The sequence below is a fragment of the Cucurbita maxima genome, unplaced genomic scaffold (genome assembly GCF_002738345.1).
Source record: "Cucurbita maxima cultivar Rimu unplaced genomic scaffold, Cmax_1.0 Cma_Scf00022, whole genome shotgun sequence".
Classification (NCBI taxonomy): Eukaryota; Viridiplantae; Streptophyta; class Magnoliopsida; order Cucurbitales; family Cucurbitaceae; genus Cucurbita; species Cucurbita maxima.
The window spans coordinates 350,249-362,163 of NW_019272038.1; the positions used below are offsets into that span (position 1 = coordinate 350,249).

General features: G+C 36.8%; 2 protein-coding genes and 1 long non-coding RNA gene across 4 annotated transcripts in view; 2 read left to right on the top strand and 1 right to left on the bottom strand.

Moving 5' to 3' along the window:
• LOC111496605 (6,7-dimethyl-8-ribityllumazine synthase, chloroplastic-like) overlaps positions 1-2,858 on the top strand; it is a 3,743-nt gene extending 885 nt beyond the window's left edge. Inside the window, exons 2-7 of the mRNA XM_023147101.1 lie at positions 604-699; positions 1,083-1,178; positions 1,268-1,346; positions 2,094-2,140; positions 2,261-2,320; positions 2,432-2,858. Of these exons, the coding sequence (XP_023002869.1) occupies positions 604-699; positions 1,083-1,178; positions 1,268-1,346; positions 2,094-2,140; positions 2,261-2,320; positions 2,432-2,470 (417 nt within the window). The 3' untranslated portion in view covers positions 2,471-2,858. The remainder of the gene's footprint in view (positions 1-603; positions 700-1,082; positions 1,179-1,267; positions 1,347-2,093; positions 2,141-2,260; positions 2,321-2,431) is intronic.
• A 134-nt stretch (positions 2,859-2,992) lies between these two features.
• Positions 2,993-7,191, bottom strand: LOC111496601 (ankyrin repeat protein SKIP35-like). Of its 2 annotated transcripts, none has more exons than XM_023147091.1 (4): positions 7,101-7,191; positions 6,112-6,896; positions 4,921-5,353; positions 2,993-4,178 (listed from the first exon to the last, which is right to left on the bottom strand). In XM_023147091.1, the coding sequence occupies exons 2-4, from the start codon at positions 6,750-6,752 to the stop codon at positions 3,378-3,380; spliced, it is 1,875 nt and encodes a 624-aa protein (XP_023002859.1). In that variant the 5' UTR covers positions 6,753-6,896; positions 7,101-7,191; the 3' UTR covers positions 2,993-3,377. The 2 variants fall into 2 exon arrangements, with proteins under 2 accessions (XP_023002859.1, XP_023002860.1); XM_023147092.1 differs by having other exon boundaries at positions 6,989-7,105.
• Positions 7,192-9,063: 1,872 nt separating this feature from the next.
• Positions 9,064-10,951, top strand: LOC111496553. Its single transcript, XR_002720473.1, has 2 exons — positions 9,064-10,391; positions 10,482-10,951. It is a non-coding gene; the product is annotated as an uncharacterized LOC111496553 (long non-coding RNA).
• The last annotated feature ends 964 nt before the right edge of the window (positions 10,952-11,915 follow it).

An 11,915-nucleotide genomic window follows, 5' to 3' on the forward strand; every position in this document is an offset into this window, starting at 1 on the left:
TTTTTTTTTTTTTTTTTTTTTGATGCCTTCTTGTTCTTCTAATTCTTCCTTGTCTGCCTTTTTTTTTTTTTCTTTCCCGAATGCTACATCTGGAAGTTATGTTCGTTCTTGAGGCTATTCGAATGGCCTTTTGTTTATAATTTCGGATTTGTGAGTGGTGTTTCTTTATCGTGTACCTAAAAGATCGTAGTCTAGTTAAGAAACATGCTTCTAGATGATGCAGTCTCGTCTGGTAAATTATTCGCTACTAATGAGCGTTCTTTTGATTTGTTGCTTGCACCGAATTCAAAGGTTATGAATGTGATAGTCACAGTTGTGGCTGCGGAAATGAGAAATTTCTCGGCTTGGCTACAATGAAACATACCTGTGGATGAGAGTTTTAGATTATAGGGATTGTATTGGAGTGATTTTGCCTTGTTTTCTTGTGATGTATGAAACTGAACTTCTTTTTAGCATTTTTGCTGCAGAATTCTGTTATCATGAGTCTAAACTGAGTTTTCTCTCCCCCATTGTCATTTTTAGCAATGGGCTCGTAGAATTTAATCCTGACATTGTTATTTCATGCTTGCATTATTGAAGACATATTTTTTTGCTTTGATGAAGGTTGTGGGACGGTTCAACGAAATCGTGACAAGGCCAATGCTCGAGGGAGCTTTGTCTACATTCAAAAGTTATTCAGTTCAAGACGAGGATATTGATGTAAGCACTTCAGTATACTATATGTGAAAGTCAAACCTTATGTTTGTTTGTCAGTATTGGAAACTGAGTTTCATTTGATCAAATCAGCCAACTGGTGTATAACAACACTAAGATTACTGCGTACGGCGAGCAAGCTTGTGAATAAATATGTTCTGTGAAAGCTTGTGAATAAATATGTTCTGTGAATAGATTCTGGTCGATGCCATGAGTATATGTAAACAAATTTAACTAGATATCATGGGTTTATGTAGAGTTGGGTAGCAAAATCTACACCTTTCATCAGATTTGCATGAGAGAATGTGAATCTGACCTCTGCTTTTTGACTTGCAGCTTTAACTTTATTTGGCATGTTGACTATGTAATTCACCTCTCTATCATATCAGGTTGTCTGGGTTCCAGGGAGCTTTGATATTCCTGTAGTCGCTGAAAGGCTTGGGAGATCTGGAAAGTACCATGCTGTCTTATGCATTGGAGCTGTGGTATGATTTCCCGTAATATATATCGAGTCCTCTTATATAATCTAGTTTTGGTGCACTTATTACTATCATGAACCACTTCTTTATTATAGATTAGAGGTGATACATCCCACTATGATGCCGTTGTAAACTCTGCTGCATCTGGAGTACTTTCTGCCGGTTTAAAATCAGGTTCGTTTTCTTTTCTTTCTTTAGTAAAAGTTTATATTCTTGTAGCCTATTAATTCAACTTATTAATTTTTGTTCTGGATTGCTTTTCTTTTATAAGTTCATCCTCGAGGGTTGAGCATTGAACATAGTGGTTATGGCTTTTGAATCCAATTGTTATGTTTAAGAATTTTGGTGCCATCATATCTTGAGATATATAAGATCGTACTAGTTTCTAAATACTAAATATTGCAGTGAAGTTGGCTTAATTGTTCTAGTTTTGACCTCAATGAACCGTGAGGGGTTAAGGAATTTCAGGGTATGATAAGGAAAATAAGAACCTGGTTGTTTTAGATTCACAAGTAGATGCAGATAAATATAAATTGTGCTATGACATGCACATTCCTAGCTTCTTATTAAAAAAAAATGATTTCCCAAATTCAAGTTTATATTTCTCCCTCAGTTGCACGCTAGGCCTTGGTAATAGTTTGATTTGTAACGATAATGGTTTTAGGTCTAAGCAGTTGGGAGCTATGGTGAGCTGTGTTCTTGTTCGATATGAGAATTATCTGTTACACTTTATCCGTGTCAACTAGTGTTGAAATTTATCGATAGACTTGAATATCAGTGTTGATAGCTACAATACAAGTAATCTCTGTAACCATCTTTCTAGAGACCATTTATAACCATGTTGTCATCTTAGTTCTACTCTTTCTTCATCTCCTAGTTGACGGCAGATGAAACTTAAGCGATTTTCGTATGCCTTTGTAGGTATTCCATGCGTATTTAGCGTCTTGACCACTGAGAACTTAGAACAGGTAAATATGATCTGAATTGATTGTTAACAAGTATCCAACCTAGAAATTTGTTTTTGAAGGAGCTACGTGACTTCTGATCGTTTTGTATTTTTTGCACCCGCCTCCCCACTCCTTTTTAAGGCTTTCGATCGAGCTGGTGGTAAAGCTGGAAATAAGGGTTCTGAGGGTGCTTTGACTGCTGTAAGTTGTTTAAGTTTGTTTATTGTAGAGATTTTCATTGTATTTAAGTATCCCCATACTCTTTAACTATTTTTGTAGGTAATATTTGTTCCAATTTCACTTTTCCTACAGATGGAGCTTGCGTCCGTGTTCGAGTACGACCTGAAGTAGTCAAGAAATAAGATCAAACCATTTCCATGATCCCAAGTGTTGTGGTTTTTTGCAGTCTTGTGATTTCTCTGCTGTCTTTGCTTATGGTTGAACGCTTCATAAAATTGCAAAAAGCCACATCTTGTCTGGTACTGAAGTCGGGTAATAACGGGTGGGTCGGTGGCTTTGCTTTCCTCCTGGTTAGAGGTTCTTAGGCTGAAACTGCTCGAAAGAGACGATAGGTTTAACGATTTCAATTCTCAAATTTTCCTTGCTTAGAATAAAGATACGAGGGCTTTCGTCTGTGCAATTGTGTGACTTGTGATGCGCAATGAACAAAGATTATATTATTGAAGAGGCCTCTTTGTTAATTATCAATGAACTGCTGAACGCACAGTTGTTGCTCTTTCGTGGATTGTTGCTTGTTAGTAACCTACCATATGGCCGCCTCCTTTAAAGGCAGCCTTGAATATCATTATTAAAGCATATAAAAGAACAAAACATTCTTACTGGCCTCTACAACACATTACATACAGCATGAGATGGTTGTAATTGCCACTACTCAGACGACGCAGTCTAAGTTTCCTCATAATCATTAATCCACGAGAGAAGAGATAGAAGATGGTTATATACCAATAATGTACACATCGTTCAGACCCCGTGATTGCTTCACGTCCTAAATTACATAGCATCGTGTGCGTTTACATATAGATATGATGAATCATCCATTCAAAACAGTGTACCTATCTCAAAAATAACCAGGCAGAGACTGGCTGCATCGGCTCGAAAGAAAAATAGGCAAGCTGCAAATGCTCCGTGCCATCCCGTTGAATTGAATTTCGATCACATCTCGCAAAGCTCCTTTTTGCATTCTCTTTTTCATTCTTCGATTCTTTTCTATGCAATACGAGAAGCATTGCTAAGTAACCTAGAACTTGTGAAGCAAAAATGGAGGAAGATGGTGCTCCAAAACAGCCAAGAGCTCCCTGCCTTGGCTCGCCTCTTCTAACGCCCTGCCCCCTCCAAGCCTTCTAGCGGCTTCAACCAGCTGCCCCCTTAGCTTTTGTGAAAACAAGCATCCATTCACTTTTATACATTCCCTGTACAGCGGTAGATAAGCTATTGCAACCCTCAGGGGTGGTGGAATATCTCTCAAAGAAATTGGGGATCCACCCCACCTCAAAATCCGTACAAAATTTAAGTAATTTTCTTGACCTTGTCTCAACCCATCCAAGTAAGCTGCCTCCGACCAGTGCTCCCAAAGAAAAAATCTGAGCTCAGGAGTAACAGACTCGTCGCTTGACTTGGAGATACTGTCTGCAACAGCATACGTTGCAGAAGGATCACCGAGAAAATTCGAATGAAGGAGAAACTCCACGCCATCAAGAGAACCACTACTCCGTTCCCCAGCAGCCTTAAGAATTTCAATGCTAAGGGCAGCAAGTACGTGTTGAGGAACACGGGGAAGAAGATAATCGGCGACGTTAATTTGGCTGCTAGACGTGGCTGCTGTAAGGGCAAGACAGAGTTCCATGTCCTGACAACCTCTTCTCACAAACCATTCAACAACAGGCAAACAGCCCCTTTCAGCTGCTCTCATCAGAGGACCCAAAAATGCCATGGCGTTACCCTCTTCCACCAAACACTCCATTGTGCCAATCTTACAATAGTGAGAAGCAAAACCCAATGCCAGGTCAACATCAACGTCCAAGCTGTTCCTTTGGGCAATCTACAAATCAGAAAAGAAGAAACACCGAGTGTCAGGCTAATGAGACATAAGTTCTAAAGACTCTTCAATGGATGGAAAGGTAAAATAAATTTTTGTATCAGACCAAATGGACGAATAACAACATAATTTCTTCGTCAAATTGCAGCATTGCACGATTAATTTCTCACTTTGTCTGAGTGCTGTAACATTCTTATAGATACATAATTCAGTTTACAGGCTATAGTATACATCAGAAAGTGGCTCTGTGCAATCATCAAATATTCAATCATCAAATATTCAGTAGAATATCAACTAACATAAGATAAACTTGATATTAAAGTAAAAATGCACGAAAAATAACAATCGAGTGAAACAAATGTAGGAACATTAGTAAACTAAGAGATGAAGGTATGGAACATTATGCATATGCTTGAGCAAAATGCAACTAATCTGGAGCAAAATGTCAAAACGAATGAGTCATATATTAGATGTGACTTGGGGTTGACATAATCAATTTAAAATCTATATATACTTCTAGAGTCAGCTTCAAATCTTTAAACCTTCAAATAGTATAGTAAGCTGGAAGTCCAAGATCTTGATCGGTTTCTTAGCAATTCTTGTCTTTGGGTTTGAAGAGTACTGAAGAATTTATTTTTTCTGGATTTTAGTTTGGGTTTAATCTCAGATCTAATTTAATCCAGAAAATCTTAAAAGTGACAGTGTGGACAATAAGTAGATAATATGAACAATAAATTTATTGTACCTGTAATAAAATGCGCACGAGTTCTGTGCTTCCGAAGCGAGAAGCTTCAAGAAAGCACTGGTTAACATTGTCAGCACCACCCTCCACCAGCAAACATAATAAACCTTGGATTGCTGTCGCTGATATTCCGGCTACCCATCCGGGATCAAAAGAACTAGAAAAGAGAGTGAGTGGGAAACAAGCAGCATCAAAGGCCTCTGTGAAATCTTTTCCAGTAAGTTGATTGCCAGCAAAATCTATGAAAAATTTGAATGCGGATAACTGAAGCTGGATCTCAGCAGCCGAGCTTTGAATCACTCGGTCCTGGTTTCTATGGCACCCAGAATGAAATCCAATGCATTTCAGAGCCCATTCGGTAAACTTTTGAACCTTACTGCCAGCCTCTGCTTTTAAGATCTCATCTCCATTGCACTCTTGGAGACGCTCACGCAACCTGCAAGGATTGAAATGTCAAATGTAGGAAATATAATGGCTTCTTACAATATTGTAGACATTTTGATTACAAGGAAAATATTGCAAAATATTAGATTCCATTAAACAATAAGAGGAATAAAGACAGATCTAAGCTAAGGAAATGAAAACATGGAATTTTGGAAGATGAAAATGATGGAAATTATACTGAGTTACATGGAAGAAAAATGTATCTCGCTATTGCTTAAGAGGACCACATATGTAACAGAACCAAGACTACTCATAACTATTCAAGGAAACCAAATGAAAGATATCAATACTTTGCAACTTCTCGTAACTAGTTGGGAAAAGAGAACAATTTGAACTTAAACAGTAGTGATTACGAGTGAACAATATTACGGGGCCATTTGCATATGAGAGATAGTAACACAATCGATTACCAGTTTCCACCTATGGGATCCCACCTTCAAGTAGACATATAAAAGTTATTCGAGCCGAACTATGGAATTAAATGAAGTCACCAATTCACTAAGATACCTTAAGGGTTCTATATGATATACCTAAAAGTGTTGTTAGTCAAATTGGCTAAATATTTGGAAAGGTCTTTCTTTGTACTACATTTTCTCTTAAGGGATAATATTTCTAACAGATGTAAGCAGTTCCTTTCTATTGTCATGAAAACAAATTCATGCAGTAACAAAAAGAACAAACTTATTCTTTCATAATTCTCAATGAAAGTTCGGTTTCTTATCCAAAAATAAACATGTCATTATGCTTCACCTCTGTGCCATGACGGTTACAGTATCAGCAAGACTCATTGTTCGACTCTGGCAGGCAGAGACACACGAAGCCAGAAATGAGGTCCTAAGAGCTGCTCTTGTAAAGTCATAAGCTCCACTCACAATGATGTTCTTAATTAATCCAGTTATTCCGTGAAGTTCTTGCTGTGTGCTCAAAAACCAGATTGAATCCAAGGTGATACACAAAGCATCATTAAGAGTCTGAGGATCTGCCAACGCAATCAAACTCTCTGCAAGCCCCCAATCATGTGAGCTTACAGCACCCTGAAACAATCGACCTAACTCAAATCTGTCTTGTCTGCTAAGTTTCTTATCATGACTGGACTTCCCTTTCCTTCCCTGCTTAAAATCTGTCACCACAAGCATGGACTTGGGATTCTGTTCACTGGAATTACAATCATGGACAACATGAGCTAGAACGGATTCTTTCTTCACAAGAGGTCCTTCTCTAGAGAATACAACGCTACTTCCCTCACCATTCTCTGATGCAGGAGCATAAACACCACCCTTCTGAACACCAACTCCATTCTCCCCAGTTTTGATTTCCATATTTATGTGGTCGAACATTAAAGCTTCATCCTCCACATTATCCCTAATCGGAACCAAAACTTCTATCTCCATCCGCCTCCTTGATTCAATTTGCTCCGTTCCCCTTCTTCCGAAGAGCACACAAGCAACCGAATCAATCAAAATCAACTACAGCACGCTCCTTTCCCCTCATGAACAGCTCAACAATATCTACAATCTCTTCAGCACTAAACGAGCCTAATCCACAAAACAAAAAACAAACAAAAGAAATCAGGAACAATAACATAAAGATGAAAAGTGAAGAATGGGAGAAACGATCAAAGAAATACCTTAAAATAGAGTGAAGTAGGAAACAATAAACAAAAAGCAACCACAACGAAAAAACCGATTCGATTTGAAGAAGAACAAGAACAGATCATGAAGAATGAATCGAAGGCAAACCTGAGATTAAAGGCGGAGAGAGGAGGATGGAGAAACCCTGATCTTCTCTCCGTGTAAATTTCTGGAACATGAAATCGCTCTTTGTTTGGTCTTTTTTACTCTTCCTATTAATATTTTTTAAAAAAATTAAACAAAATATATTGCTTAATTTCTAAATTTTTAGTTCAAAATTATAAATTTAATCAATAATAATTTTATAAAATATAAAATTGTGAGTTTACAAAAAATAATAATAATCGAATAGATAAATCAATTATTAATTACATACAAAATTAAAATTTTTACAATTTATTAAATATTAATCTTAAAAGTTTCATACATAAATTAAGCCTAATAGGCGAGTGATTTGGAGAGTCACGGTCACACTATCTTTATACCATACAGAGAGAGGGGCAATTATTCATCGGTGGGTCCCACATTCTTTCCTAATCATGTGGGACCCACTCATAATGGGCAGAGTACTGTGTGGTCCCCACTTTACCACTTTATTTTTGTTTTTTTTTTCTTCTATTTCTTTTGGCACCTTGTATTTTTATTTTCGGGAAATAAAAGCAAAAATCCATTTTTTTTTTCATTTTAATGTCTGTTTTTTTATAATAAAAAAATGGTTTTATTTTGATGTTTTAATGATAAAATAGTTTCTTTTTTAATATTAATTTAATATAATAGCAAATAGTTCATGTGATCTCCCACATTGGTTAAGAAAAAGAACAAACCAACATTTAGAGGGTGTGGAAACCTTTCCGTAGTAGACGCGTTTTAAAGCCTTGAGGAGAAGTCTGAAAGGAAAAGCCCAAAGAGACAATATCTGCTAGCGGTGGATCTAGGCCGTTACAAATGGTATCAGAGTCTACACCATACGATGTACCAGCCTTCTCGTTGTTCTTCGAAGGGGAGTAGACACGAGGCGGTGTGCCAGTAAGGACGTCGGGCTCTAAAGGGGGTGGATTTGGGGGCGGTCCCACATCAATTGGAGGAAGGAAAGAGAGCAAGCGAGGACGCTAGGCCTCGAAAGGGGTGGATTGTGATGTCTCACATTAGTTGGGGAGAATAACAAACCAACATTTATAAGGGTGTGGAAACCTTCCCTGACGCGTTTTAAGTCCTTCCGCGGAAGGCCAAAGAGGACAATATCTACTAGCGGTGGATCTGGACCGTTACAATCCATGTCCTACGACAAAACTATGGTAGTTTAAATTATTAAATAGGGTAAAATTAATATATTTTAATTTTATTATCATATTTAACTACGGGAATTTTATATTTTAATTAATTAAAGTATATTTTGAGCTCATATCTAATTTTTGTTTAAAATAATATAGTCTAAATCACATATTTAGCTTGATTTTTTTTAAAAAATCATTTACTATTTCCGGTAAATTTGGAAGTATAATTTATAATAATTAATGTTGATGAGTTTGATTACGACGAGTCGGGTCGAGCAACGTGTCCAGTGCTATTTTTTAATGAATAGTACAAGAGCTGTGACTACACATAAGAATGGATAGTGCGACACTTTTAATGACCAAATGCTACATTAAGATTTTTCTCAAACACGTGATGGGTATCAGTCAATCATTGTCGCAGTGGTCTCACACTTACTTGTACCTATGTCTAGATGTTGTTCACCTCTAAATTGTGATAAGAGTTAGGGTTCGACTATCCGTGCTTAGGATCCGTCAACCAATCTCGTATGTCGTTGTCCTAATTGACCGATCTTCTTTACGTTATCTCGAGAACTAATATAAATAATCTAAACAATTTTTTTATAACATTTTCAACATTATAATCTTTTTTATTTAGTATATGTGAATTTAATATTATGTCATGTGGATATATATATGAATTTTTATTGGTGATTATTTATTTTTAAAATTTTAAATTATTAGGTAATTTTAGCAAAAATTGAACTATAAAATAAAAAAATTATGAAGTAAATCGTAAATGGAACTGATAATTATTAGGTAATCTTAGGATCCTTCCCGCCGCTTGGAACTCACTTTTCACCTCTTCTGCTTGCAAAAAAGTGCTTCTCATCGCTTCTCCGGCGGCGGTCAGGTGCGTTCTCCGGCTTTGTTACTAATTCCAGCTTCGGCTGCAGTTTATCTTTCTCCGTCTTCGTAGAAAAACACAATCTGTGGAATTAATCTGCGGTGTTTACCGATTTATCTGTTTAGTTCCCGAGAAATTGTAACGTGTAGTGTGGAGATTCAAGAAATTGTTCAACATTTGAGCTTTGATTTTCATTATTTTAGGCGCTTATTAAATCGTTAGTTATTTTGTAGCTGAGCTCCGCTAGTGTCTCATCGGATTAAACCGTACATAAACTTTGTTTCTGTTATCTTCTCTCTGTCGTTACTGTTTGATGCTGATGTGATTCTTATCAATCCTTGAGGAGGAACAGTATGAATGGAAATCCGTATTCTAATTTTTTGTGATTTTTTTCTCTCTGCTTCTTTTCTCACACACACATAAAAGAGTGATTTGTGGTGCATTTAGATCTGTGTTACTTCGAAAATCATGAGACTGAGGGCATGTAATCACTATAGTACAATTTTCTTCATTAATCAAGAAACAGTGTCTACATGTTAAGTAGAAATGGTGCAGGATTTGTCAATAAACGCTGTGACAGCCTTGTGAGATCCTAGGGTTTATGGATCGGCACTTTCACTGAGAATGAGTTTCAAGCAGACAAGATTTTCCTTAACTAGCCAATGCTGTAGATTGAAACGAGGAAATTTTAAGGTTAAAGCTGGATGGTTGTTTAAAGGGGGTGGACAAGGATTGGGTGCTCGTATAGAACGCTAACAATGATATTTTAGTTTCATGTGAGATCCCACCTCGGTTGGGGTAAGGGTGTAGAATGGGTTAAGAGTGTAGAAGCATCTCTGTAGCATACGTGTTTTAAAACCTTGAGGGGAAGTTCAAAGAGGACAATATTTACTAACGGTTACAAATGGTATCAGAGTCAAGACACCAAGCGATGTGACAGCGAGGAGGTTGAGCCCCGAATGGGGGCGAACTGGGGGGTCCCACATCGATTGAAAAAAGGAACGAGTGCCAACGAGGATGTTGGGGCCCGAAGAACGGTGGTTTGTAAGATCTCACATTGGTTGGGGAGAAGAACAAAATATTTTTTATAAAGATGTGAAACCTCTTCCTAGCATAAATGTTTTAAAAACGGTGAAGGGAAGTCCGAAAAGAAAAGTCTAAAAAGGAGAATATCGGTTAGCATTGGGCTTAGACAGTTACATTTTCCTTTTCAGCTAGACATGGCTACACTGAGTACTGGTATAGCAGGCTGTTGTTTTGTTATTGATTTGCTAGTGCTCTCATTTTGAACTCAACAAGATTTTCCTGGTATGGATTATTATTGTGCAGTACGCATTGAACATTGAGCAGTATGAAATTGGCCCAGAATTGAGAACGAAGCTAACTGAGGTCAGGTTTGTCGTTTGCTTTATTTGAAATAAAATGACTTATTCATAACTCATAAGGGCATAGATTGTGTGTTCTCTGTTTTACTTGACAAAGGTTGAAGCAGATATCATCAAACAGCAAGAATCAAAAAGGGTAACTTCAAAGAGCGAAGTTGAAGACAAAGGTTTAAATATCATTGGTCGACGGTAAAGTTTCCCTTATATTATTCCCAACCCATATTAAGATGATGATCAATGGGGCAATGATTGATCCACACACATCTGTAGAAATACATCGTTCAATGTCTTCCAAAGTGGTTTGTTCATCTCGTTTCTTGCATTGCTCCTTCAACTCTCCCTGTGTCTGGGAAGGGTTTCCATATTCATTGTTTTTCAGGTGATTCAATGAAACTTGATAGTTGAAATTCCAAATCGGTACCGTACATGTTATCGACATAGCATATCATTGTTTTCTTCTTGTTGTGTTGATATCAAGTTTCAGGAGTGTTATACGTGAACAGCTGGAACAACCTAAGCCCATTGCTAGTAGATATTGTCATCTTTGGGCATTCCCTTTCGAGTTTCCATTCAAGTTTTTAAAACGTGTCTACTAGTTAGAGGTTTTCACACCCTTCTAAGGAATGTTCCATTCTCCTCTCTAACTGAGGTGGGATTTTACAACACGTATGTAAAAAATACATAAACTATTTGCATAGGTATGCAAAGACTATATTATAAAAATAGCTCGAGAATATGAAAACGTCTCAAATATGGTTGACCAAATATTGTGAGAAACTCTGAATTTGAATGGTATAATATATATATATATATATATATAAAGTATAAAATGATAGGTCAATAATAATTATGTGTGAAGAAGAAGAGAAATGAATCATAAAGGTGATTAAAAGGTGTTATTGAATGGAATATGTGGGGCCTAATTTGACCATAAGAATTTGAAGGAAGGAACCCTAATTTTGGCTCATCAATTCAATTCTAATACTTTGAAATTAATTATTGAATTATTTGGTGGTTTTATTTATTGTTCTTTGCATTTATTAAAATTAAATTGTATTAAGACTTTTTAATCTACTTTTTATTATTTATTCGGTTTTAAGTTTTTGGGGAAAAAATGGTAAATGACATATATAGCCTCCAGTAGAAGGTGGGCCCCACTAAGCAAGTAGTTTAAGAAAATCTTGGACTTTGGAAATCGTCACTCATTTCCCAGGAGAGTGACAATGCAAAGGAAGGTGGGCCCCACTCGGGCTAACGTCCATAACAAGAAATTTAAAAGCTAAAATAAATCTGCTTTAATTATTATGATTCCCCGACGCTTTGTACTTCCCCTAATAGCCCCCTCCTTTTTTTTTTTTTTTTTTTTTTTTTTATTACA

Bases quoted from the DNA above. Each gene is read 5' to 3' on its own strand.
- LOC111496601 (XM_023147091.1), bottom strand. From the start codon at position 6,752: ATGGAGATAGAAGTTTTGGTTCCGATTAGGGATAATGTGGAGGATGAA. The intron at 5,354-6,111 runs GTGAAGCATAAT...CAATCCTTGCAG, and splicing joins GTAACCGTCATGGCACAGAG to GTTGCGTGAGCGTCTCCAAG. The intron at 4,179-4,920 runs GTACAATAAATT...TCTGATTTGTAG, and splicing joins TCGTGCGCATTTTATTACAG to ATTGCCCAAAGGAACAGCTT.